This window comes from Hyperolius riggenbachi, chromosome 2, assembly GCF_040937935.1.
Source record: "Hyperolius riggenbachi isolate aHypRig1 chromosome 2, aHypRig1.pri, whole genome shotgun sequence".
NCBI lineage: Eukaryota > Metazoa > Chordata > Amphibia > Anura > Hyperoliidae > Hyperolius > Hyperolius riggenbachi.
Window position 1 is genome coordinate 568,859,376 of NC_090647.1, and position 14,572 is coordinate 568,873,947.

General features: G+C 46.3%; 1 protein-coding gene across 1 annotated transcript in view; it reads left to right on the forward strand.

Annotated features, from left to right (window-relative positions):
• Positions 1 to 14,572, forward strand: part of SLC22A15 (solute carrier family 22 member 15) — a 75,608-nt gene that overhangs the window by 50,392 nt on the left and 10,644 nt on the right. The window contains exon 10 of the mRNA XM_068271004.1: positions 10,664 to 10,778. Coding sequence (XP_068127105.1) covers positions 10,664 to 10,778 — 115 coding nt within the window. The remainder of the gene's footprint in view (positions 1 to 10,663; positions 10,779 to 14,572) is intronic.

Genomic DNA, 14,572 nt, shown 5'->3' on the forward strand with positions numbered 1-14,572 from the left:
TATTACAGGTACACAACACACACTCTACACCCACTGCACTCACACACACACTGCATGTATATGGTACTCACTGCACACACATATACAGGTACACAACACACACTCTACACCCACTGCACACACATATTACAGGTACACAACACACACTCTACACCCACTGCACACACATACACACTGCATGTATATGGTACTCACTGCACACACATATACAGGTACACAACACACACTCTACACCCACTGCACACACATATTACAGGTACACAACACACACTCTACACCCACTGCACACACATACACACTGCATGTATATGGTACTCACTGCACAAGCGCTGCACACACATACACACTGCACACACAGATACAGGTACATAGTACATACACAAGACACGCTGCACACACATACACACTGCATGTATATGGTACTCACTGCACAAGCGCTGCACACACATACACAACACACACTCTACACCCACTGCACACACATACACACTGCACATATATGGTACTCACTGCACAAGCGCTGCACACACATACACACTGCACACACATATACAGGTACACAACACACACTCTACACCCACTGCACACACATACACACTGCACATATATGGTACTCACTGCACAAGCGCTGCACACACATACACACTGCACACACATATACAGGTACACAGCACATACACAACACACACTCTACACCCACTGCACACACATACACACTGTATGTACCGTATATGGTACTCACTGCACACACATACACACTGCACACATATATACAGGTACACAGCACATACACAAGACACTCTGCACAGTGCACACACATACACACACATACATACTAGACAAACACGTATACAGGTACATAGTACATACACAAGATACGCTGCACACACAATGGACACATACATACTAGACACACATATACAGGTACATAGTACGTACAAAAGACACACTGCACACACATACACACACTGGACACACATACATACTAGACAAACACATATACAGGTACATAGTACATACACAAGACACGCTGCACACACATACACACACTGGACACACATACATACTAGACACACATATACAGGTACATAGTACGTACACAAGACACGCTGCACACACATACACACACTGGACACACATACATACTACACACACATGTACAGGTACATAGTACATACACAAGACACGCTGCACACACATACACACACTGGACACACATACATACTAGACAAACACATATACAGGTACATAGTACGTACACAAGACACGCTGCACACACATACACACACTGGACACACATACATACTAGACACACATATACAGGTACATAGTACATACACAAGACACGCTGCACACACATACACACACTGGACACACATACATACTACACACACATGTACAGGTACATAGTACATACACAAGACACGCTGCACACACATACACACACTGGACACACATACATACTAGACAAACACATATACAGGTACATAGTACGTACACAAGACACGCTGCACACACATACACACACTGGACACACATACATACTAGACACACATATACAGGTACATAGTACATACACAAGACACGCTGCACACACATACACACACTGGACACACATACATACTAGACAAACACATATACAGGTACATAGTACGTACACAAGACACGCTGCACACACATACACACACTGGACACACATACATACTAGACACACATATACAGGTACATAGTACATACACAAGACACGCTGCACACACATACACACACTGGACACACATACATACTAGACACACATATACAGGTACATAGTACGTACACAAGACACGCTGCACACACATACACACACTGGACACACATACATACTACACACACATGTACAGGTCCATAGTACATACACAAGACACGCTGCACACACATACACACACTGGACACACATACATACTAGACAAACACATATACAGGTACATAGTACGTACACAAGACACGCTGCACACACATACACACACTGGACACACATACATACTACACACACATGTACAGGTACATAGTACATACACAAGACACGCTGCACACACATACACACACTGGACACACATACATACTACACACACATGTACAGGTACATAGTACATACACAAGACACGCTGCACACACATACACACACTGGACACACATACATACTAGACAAACACATATACAGGTCCATAGTACATACACAAGACACGCTGCACACACATACACACACTGGACACACATACATACTAGACACACATATACAGGTACACAGCACATACACAAGACACGCTGCACAGTGCACACACATACATACTAGACAAACACATATACAGGTACATAGTACATACACAAGACACGCTGCACACACATACACACACTGGACACACATACATACTAGACACACATATACAGGTCCATAGTACATACACAAGACACGCTGCACACACATACACACAATGGACACACATACATACTAGACAAACACATATACAGGTACATAGTACGTACACAAGACACGCTGCACACACATACACACACTGGACACACATACATACTAGACACACATATACAGGTACATAGTACATACACAAGACACGCTGCACACACATACACACACTGGACACACATACATACTAGACACACATATACAGGTACATAGTACATACACAAGACACGCTGCACACACATACACACACTGGACACACATACATACTAGACACACATATACAGGTCCATAGTACATACACAAGACACGCTGCACACACATACACACAATGGACACACATACATACTAGACACACATATACAGGTCCATAGTACATACACTAGACACGCTGCACACACATACACACACTGGACACACATACATACTAGACAAACACATATACAGGTACATAGTACATACACAAGACATGGTGCACACACATACACACAATGGACACATACATACTAGACACACATATACAGGTCCATAGTACATACACAAGACACGCTGCACACACATACACACACTGGACACACATACATACTAGACACACACATACAGGTACATAGTACATACACAAGACACGCTGCACACACATACACACACTGGACACACATACATACTAGACAAACACATATACAGGTACATAGTACATACACAAGACACGCTGCACACACATACACACTGCACATACATACTAGACACACATATTCAGGTCCATAGTACGTACACAAGACACGCTGCACACACATACACACACTGGACACACATACATACTAGACAAACACATATACAGGTACATAGTACATACACAAGACACGCTGCACACACATACACACACATACACACACTGGACACACATACATTCTAGACACACATATACAGGTACATAGTACATACACAAGACACGCTGCACACACATACACACAATGGACACACATACATACTAGACACACATATACAGGTACATAGTACATACACAAGACACGCTGCACACACATACACACGCTGGACACGCATACATACTAGACAAACGCATATACAGGTACATAGTACATACACAAGACACGCTGCACACACATACACACACTGGACACACATACATACTAGACAAACACATATACAGGTACATAGTACATACACAAGACACGCTGCACACACATACACACACTGGACACACATACATACTAGACACACATATACAGGTACATAGCACATACACAAGACATGCTGCACAGTGCACACACATACATACCAGACAAACACATATACAGGTACATAGTACATACACAAGACACGCTGCGCACACATACACACAATGGACACACATACATACTAGACAAACACATATACAGGTACATAGTACATACACAAGACACGCTGCACACACATACACACACTGGACACACATACATACTAGACAAACACATATACAGGTACATAGTACATACACAAGACACGCTGCACACACATACACACACTGGACACACATACATACTAGACACACATATACAGGTACATAGTACATACACAAGACACGCTGCACACACATACACACACTGGACACACATACATACTACACACACATGTACAGGTCCATAGTACGTACACAAGACACGCTGCACACACATACACACACTGGACACACATACATACTAGACACACATATACAGGTACATAGTACATACACAAGACACGCTGCACACACATACACACACTGGACACACATACATACTACACACACATGTACAGGTCCATAGTACATACACAAGACACGCTGCACACAAATACACACGCTGGACACGCATACATACTAGACAAACACATATACAGGTACATAGTACATACACAAGACACGCTGCACACACATACACACACTGGACACACATACATACTAGACAAACACATATACAGGTACATAGTACGTACACAAGACACGCTCCACACACATACACACAATGGACACATACATACTAGACACACATATACAGGTCCATAGTACGTACACAAGACACGCTGCACACACATACACACGCTGCACACACATACATACTAGACACACATATACAGTTCTATAGTACATACACAAGACACGCTGCACACACATACACACACTGGACACACATACATACTAGACAAACACATATACAGGTACATAGTACATACACAAGACACGCTGCACACACATACACACACTGGACACACATACATACTAGACACACATATACAGGTACATAGCACATACACAAGACACGCTGCACACACATACACACACTGGACACACATACATACTAGACACACATATACAGGTACATAGTACATACACAAGACACGCTGCACACACATACACACACTGGACACACATACATACTACACACACATGTACAGGTCCATAGTACATACACAAGACACGCTGCACACAAATACACACGCTGGACACGCATACATACTAGACAAACACATATACAGGTCCATAGTACATACACAAGACACGCTGCACACACATACACACACTGGACACACATACATACTAGACAAACACATATACAGGTACATAGTACATACACAAGACACGCTGCACACACATACACACACTGGACACACATACATACTAGACACACATATACAGGTACATAGTACATACACAAGACACGCTGCACACACATACACACACTGGACACACATACATACTACACACACATGTACAGGTCCATAGTACATACACAAGACACGCTGCACACAAATACACACGCTGGACACGCATACATACTAGACAAACACATATACAGGTCCATAGTACATACACAAGACACGCTGCACACACATACACACACTGGACACACATACATACTAGACAAACACATATACAGGTACATAGTACATACACAAGACACGCTGCACACACATACACACACTGGACACACATACATACTAGACAAACACATATACAGGTACATAGTACATACACAAGACACGCTGCACACACATACACACACTGGACACACATACATACTAGACAAACACATATACAGGTACATAGTACATACACAAGACACGCTGCACACACATACACACACTGGACACACATACATACTAGACAAACACATATACAGGTACATAGTACGTACACAAGACACGCTGCACACACATACACACACTGGACACACATACATACTAGACAAACACATATACAGGTCCATAGTACATACACAAGACATGCTGCACACACATACACACAATGGACACATACATACTAGACACACATATACAGGTACATAGTACATACACAAGACACGCTGCACACACATACACACACTGGACACACATACATACTAGACACACATATACAGGTACACAGCACGTACACAAGACACGCTGCACACACATACTCACTACACATATATGGTACTCACTGCACATGTGCTGCACACACATACACACTGCACATATATGGTACTCACTGCACACGCACTGCACACACATACACACTGCACACACATGTACAGGTGCATAGTACGTACACAAGACACGCTCCACACACATACACACAATGGACACATACATACTAGACACACATATACAGGTCCATAGTACGTACACAAGACACGCTGCACACACATACACACACTGGACACATACATACTAGACACACATATACAGGTCCATAGTACATACACAAGACACGCTGCACACACATACACACACTGGACACACATACATACTAGACACACATATACAGGTACATAGTACATACACAAGACACGCTGCACACACATGCACACACTGGACACACATACATACTAGACACACATATACAGGTACATAGTACGTACACAAGACACGCTGCACACACATACACACAATGGACACATACATACTAGACAAACACATATACAGGTCCATAGTACATACACAAGACACGCTGCACACACATACACACACTGGACACACATACATACTAGACACACATATACAGGTCCATAGTACATACACAAGACACGCTGCACACACATACACACACTGGACACACATACATACTAGACACACATATACAGGTACATAGTACATACACAAGACACGCTGCACACACATGCACACACTGGACACACATACATACTAGACACACATATACAGGTACATAGTACATACACAAGACACGCTGCACACACATACACACACTGGACACACATACATACTAGACACACATATACAGGTACATAGTACATACACAAGACACGCTGCACACACATACACACAATGGACACATACATACTAGACAAACACATATACAGGTCCATAGTACATACACAAGACACGCTGCACACACATACACACACTGGACACACATACATACTAGACACACATATACAGGTCCATAGTACATACACAAGACACGCTGCACACACACACATACACACACTGGACACACATACATACTAGACACACATATACAGGTACATAGTACATACACAAGACACGCTGCACACACATGCACACACTGGACACACATACATACTAGACACACATATACAGGTACATAGTACATACACAAGACACGCTGCACACACATACACACACTGGACACATACATACTAGACACACATATACAGATCCATAGTACATACTCAAGACACGCTGCACACACATACACACACTGGACACACATACATTCTAGACACACATATACAGGTACATAGTACATACACAAGACACGCTGCACACACATACACACAATGGACACATACATACTAGACAAACACATATACAGGTCCATAGTACATACGCAAGACACGCTGCACACACATACACACACTGGACACACATACATACTAGACACACATATACAGGTACATAGTACATACACAAGACACGCTGCACACACATACACACACTGGACACACATACATACTAGACACACATATACAGGTACATAGTACATACACAAGACACGCTGCACACACATACACACACTGGACACACATACATTCTAGACACACATATACAGGTACATAGTACATACACAAGACACGCTGCACACACATACACAAACTGGACACATATATACTAGACACACATATACAGGTCCATAGTACGTACACAAGACACACTGCACACACATACACACACTGGACACACATACATACTAGACACAGACATATACAGGTACACAGCACGTACACAAGACACGCTGCACACACATACTCACTACACATATATGGTACTCACTGTACATGTGCTGCACACACATACACACTGCACACATATGGTACTCACTGCACATGCACTGCACACGCACTGCACACACATACACACTGCACACACATATACAGGTACATAGTACATACACAAGACACGCTGCACACACATACACACTACACATATATGGTACTCACTGCACATGTGCTGCACACACATACACACTGCACATATATGGTACTCACTGCACACGCACTGCACACACATACACACTGCACACACATGTACAGGTACATAGTACGTACACAAGACACGCTGCACACACATACACACACTGGACACACATACATAAGGTGGTAGCCATACTCCATGCAGAACCCCGCTAGAGCTGCTAGGACTGGAAAGTAATCGGAACAGAACAGAAAATGAACAATTCTCACCTTGCTTACTGCCACTATACTCACATACTGTCCTTGACTTGTAATATACACACTGTCTGTCCTGTATTGTTTGTGTTTGTGTTTGTTAAGCAACTGCCAAGACAAATTCCTTGTAGGTGCAAATTTAGACAAGACAAGACAAGACAAATAACATTTATATTGCGCTTTTCTCCTTGCGGACTCAAAGCGCCAGAGCAGAGCAGCAGCCACTAGGGCGCGCTCTATTGGCAGTAGCAGTGTAAGGGAGACTTGCCAAAGGTCTCCTACTGAATTAGTGCTGGCTTACTGAACAGGCAGAGCCGAGATTCGAACCCAGGTCTCCTGTGTCAGAGGCAGAACCCTTAACCATTACACCATCAGCCAAATTTACTTGGCGAAAATACATTGATTCTGATAAATTGATTCTGATACTGGACACACATATACAGCTACATAGCACATACAATGCACATACACAAGACATACTGTATACACACACACTGTACACACTGCACACACATACACACTGGACACACATATACAGGTACACAGCACATACACTGTACATAGACAAGACACACTGTACACACATACACACTGGACACACATACACACGGGACACACACATATACTGGTGCAGAGCACATACACTGTACATACACAAGACACACTGTACACACATACACACTGCGCACACGTACACACTACACACATACACACTGGACATACATACACACTGGACACACACATATACAGGTACACAACACATACACTGTACATACACAAGATACACTGTACACAAATGCACACTGCACACACATACATACTGGACACACTGTACACACTGCACACACATACATACTGGACACACTGTACACACTGCACACACATACATACTGGACATACATACATACTGGACATACATACATACTGGACAAACACGTATACAGGTACACAGCACATACACTGTACATACACAAGACACACTGTAAACAAATGCACACTGCACACACATACATACTGGACACACTGTACACACCTACACACTGTACACACTGCACACAAATACACACTGTACACAAATACACACTGTACACACTGCACACACATACACACTGTACACACATGCACACACATACACTCTGCACACACATACACACTGCACACACATACACACTGCACACACATACACACTGCACACACATACACACTGCACACACATACACACTGCACACACATACACAATGCACACACATACACACTGTACACACATGCACACACATACACACATGCACACACATACACACATGCACACACAAACACACTGCACACACATACACACTGCACACACATACACACTGCACACACATACACACTGCACACACATACACAATGCACACACATACACAATGCACACACATACACACTGCACACACATACACACTGCACACACATACACACTGCACACACATACACACTGCACACACATACACACTGCATACACATACACACATACACACACACATACACACATACACACTGCACACAAATACACACTGCACACACATACACACTGCACACACATACACAATGCACACACATACACAATGCACACACATACACAATGCACACACATACACAATGCACACACTTACACACTGCACACACTTACACACTGCACACACTTACACACTGCACACACTTACACACTGCACACACATACACACTGCACACAAATACACACTGCACACACATACACAATGCACACACATACACAATGCACACACATACACAATGCACACACATACACAATGCACACACTTACACACTGCACACACATACACACTGCACACACATACACACTGCACACACATACACACTGCACACACATACACACTGCACACACATACACACTGCACACACATACACACTGCACACACATACACACATACACACACATACACACATACACACTGCACACAAATACACACTGCACACACATACACACTGCACACACATACACAATGCACACACATACACAATGCACACACATACACAATGCACACACATACACAATGCACACACTTACACACTGCACACACTTACACACTGCACACACTTACACACTGCACACACTTACACACTGCACACACATACACACTGCACACAAATACACACTGCACACACATACACAATGCACACACATACACAATGCACACACATACACAATGCACACACATACACAATGCACACACATACACAATGCACACACATACACAATGCACACACATACACAATGCACACACATACACAATGCACACACATACACAATGCACACACATACACAATGCACACACTTACACACTGCACACACTTACACACTGCACACACATACACACTGCACACACATACACACTGCACACAAATACACACTGCACACACATACACACTGCACACACACATATACAGGTACACAGCACATGCACTGTACATATACAAGATACACTGTACACACAATCCGGTAATGATATGTGATTGGCTGTTGCAGGATTGGTGCCGCTGCTGAACAGACAGATGCTGTCCCTGCTGGGGAAGATGTGTATCAGTGGCGCGTTCAACATCGTGTACATCTACACCAGTGAGCTGTACCCTACCTCTGTACGGTGAGTCACTCTTCAGCCAATCAGCTGCCACTGTGTGATTCGCTGATGTGTGTGCAATGATCCTGCTAAATTATGTATCTACCGGCTGGAGGCAGGGCCATACCACCTCATGTGAGAGGAGCTTCTCTGGCCAAACCAAGACTGGCCAAGAAGGGAGAAACCTGAGGCAGGGCCATACCACCTAATGTGAAAGGAGCTTCTCTGGCTAATCCAAGACTGGCCAAGAAGGGAGAAACCCGAGGCAGGGCCATAGCGCCTAATGTGAGAGGAGCTTCTCTGGCTAAACCAAGACTGGCCAAGAAGGGAGAAACCCGAGGCAGGGCCATAGCGCCTAATGTGAGAGGAGCTTCTCTGGCCAACACTGGCCAATAAGGGAGAAACCCGAGGCAGGGCCATAGCACCTCATGTGAGAGGAGCTTCTCTGGCCAAACCAAGACTGGCCAAGAAGGGAGATACCCGAGGCAGGGCCATACCACCTAATGTGAAAGGAGCTTCTCTGGCTAAACCAAGACTGGCCAAGAAGGGAGAAACCCGAGGCAGGGCCATAGCGCCTAATGTGAGAGGAGCTTCTCTGGCCAATAAGGGAGAAACCCGAGGCAGGGCCATAGCACCTCATGTGAGAGGAGCTTCTCTCGCCAAGACTGGCCAAGAAGGGAGAAACCCGAGGCAGGGCCCTACCATCTAATGTGAGAGGTGCGTCTCTGGACAAACCAAGACTGGCCAAGAAGGGAGAAACCCGAGGCAGGGCCATACCATCTAATGTGAGAGGAGCCTCTCTCGCCAAGACTGGCCAAGAAGGGAGAAACCCGAGGCAGGGCCCTACCATCTAATGTGAGAGGAGCTTCTGCCACCTAACCAAGACTGGCCAAGAAGGAAGAAACCTGGTTAGAAGTTAGAACAATAGTCAAAAGTCAAAGGCTACTGAGAACATGCTTCATATCCTGAATATAGCCTTGACATAACCCCCCATTCATCTCTCCTGGATTAGCCCAATATCTATACTGGAGAACCTATCTCCTTATACCACCTTGCCTGCACCTGTCAAGTTAGGCCAACAGACCCCACTGTGTCTTACATGGTTACATGGTCTGGGCTTGTTAGCAGGTACTGTGTTTAACCAACCTCCATATGTCTAGTTACTTAGTTATCTGTAATTTACGCATTTCTGTAGAAGTCTTCTCATATTAATAATAATTGTTTGAGAAAATGGTAACCTACAGGATTTTTTGTTGAATATTACTTGTTTAATACTTTGATGCCTTCAGGGCTGTGAAGTCAGTGCAAAAATCATCTGACTCCTCAGTTTATTAAACCTCCTACTCCAGGTACCCAAAATGGCTCCGACTCCTCAGTCTAATACTTACCAGGGCGATGGATTTGGTACAAAAATCATCCGACTCCTCAGTTTATAAAACCACTGACTCCGACTCCAGGTACCCAGTGGCCATTTTCAAGTAGGGTCAGCAGCGCAAATTTGAGGAGAAAGATGCCGCGCCCGCATCTGTGATGCAGCTGATGGTGGATGACGAGCAGGCCAGTGAGGCCACCACCAGCCCCACAAAACACATTCTGGACGCAATGGGCTTTGTGGAAGAGTCTGAGATGGTGACAGTAATTGTTGGGGGGAGTCTGTCATCCATGATGTGTCAGCAGAAGAGGAGTTTGGGGCGGGCTCATCATCCCAGCAGTTGATCGAGGAGGGGGAGTTTGATGTTGATGACGAGGTGAAGGACCAGGACTACCATCCACAGGAGGGGGATGTCAGCTCTGACTCTGAGGAGGAGGATGATTCAGTGGGTCTGGCTAGCAGGATCAGCATTGCAGGGATTGGCAGGAGCAGCAGTGGGCATGGAATGCGTGACCCACAGCCTGCTGCTCCATCTGCCACTACTACCACCAGCCGCACCACTCAACCCCAGGCCCCGCCCCCCACCACCACTGGGAGAAAATCAGCAGCAACATCCCATTCTGAGCCACGTAAGGGCAAATTGCAATCCCCAATATGGCAGTTTTTTCATCTGCCTCACTTGATAGCAAGTTTGTAACGTGTGATGTGTGCCATGTGAAGATGAGCAGAGGGTGTAACCCCTCCAATTATGGCACCTCCAGAAATTCAAGAGGCTGAAGGAAGCTGGCGCTGGCCCTTGCAGTGGTCAGATCACCATAACCCCCTTTGCCACTCCTGCCGACACTGTGGTCTCCTCTGCTCTCTTCTCCTCTTCCCGTGCAAGCCAGAAACGCCACCACCACCACCAGACCCTGCTGAGTGAGCCGTTCATGGTCAGGGCTCAGCCTCCCGGCAGCCGTCACATACACCAGCTGAACGGCTTGCTTACACGGGCCATGTCCTCCCAGCTCCTCCCGTACTCGTTTGTGCAGGAGGGGAGCCAGATGCGTGCGCTCCTGCAGTGCGCAGCGCCGGATTGGCAAATCCCCAGCCGGCACTACTTCTCACGCATGGCCATCCCAGCACTGCACCAGTTTGTGAAGGCCAATGTGGAGCGTGGGCTGGATCATGCGGTGGGTGAGCAGGTCCATGTGAGCATGGACTCCTGGAGCAGCAGTTTCAGGACAGGCCGCTATCTGTCGTTCACGGTGCACTGGGTCAGTTTGGTGGAAGGGGGTGAGGAGGGGACAGCAGCATCATCACCCCAGTGGGTGGTGCCACCCTGCAGCAGGGTCAGGGGAAGTGCAGCAGGTTCCACCTCTGATCCAGTTCCATCCTCCGGCAAACCCGCCGCCAAACACCCCCGCCTTAGCAGCAGCGTGATGGCTCGCCACTACCAAGCTCTGCTGCAGATGGTCACCCTGGGGAAGAAAAACTTACGGCAGACCATGTCCTGGGCAAGCTCCGAAAGCAGGAGATGAGTTGGCTGACCCCCAGAGGCCTGAAAGTCGGAGAGGTGGTGGCCGACAGTGGGGCAAACCTGGCTGCCGTCATCCACGGGGAAACCTCACCCACATCCCCTGTCTGGCCCACGTCCTGAACCTGGTGGTGCAGAAATTCCTACCAGGGGATGGACACTCTTTTGGGAGCGGCAAGGAAAACCGTGAGTCATTTTCGCCACTCAGGTGGTGCCACAGCGTCCCTGGAAGCCGTGCAGCTGGAGCTGAACCTCCCACGGCACCGGCTCATCATAGACGTTCCAACACGCTGAAATTCCACCCTGGCAATGTTGGAACGTCTGGTTGAACAGAGGCGGGCTGTCAACCACTACCTGGCTAAAGCCACCATGGAGGCCAACTTGTCCGGGACCAGCACCACCCACCTCCCGGACATCATCCGCCCTGCTGAGTGGGGAAAAATGCAGCTGGTGTGCTTGGTGCTGGCACCCTTCCTGGAGGCCACCAACATGGTCAGCCGGGACCATGTGTCGCTGTGTGAGTGGGTGACCATGGTGCGCATGCTGGACAAGGCCCTCGATGCTCTGCTGGAAGTGGGAGAGGAAGCCTTGATCCAGCAGGAGCAGCAGTAGAGTGACCAGACGTCCCGGATTGCCCGGGACACGTCCCGGATTCGGGGTCCACTGTCCCAGGCTGCATGAGGTCCCGGGAAACGTCCCGCTTTCAGCAGCGGGACGTCCCGGCCTCAGGACTCTGGCCACTCTCCTCATGAACTGGCAGCGGCGTCTATAGACACCGTGCCAGTTCATTGCCCGCAGCCCCGCTCCAGCCTCGTCTTCCGGTGTCTATTCCGACACCGGCAGGCGAGCAGGACTACGGCAAGATGGCTGCCGAAGCCCTGTACTGGAGACTATTTGTGTCTCCAGTCAGGGGCGCCGCGAGGCATAAAG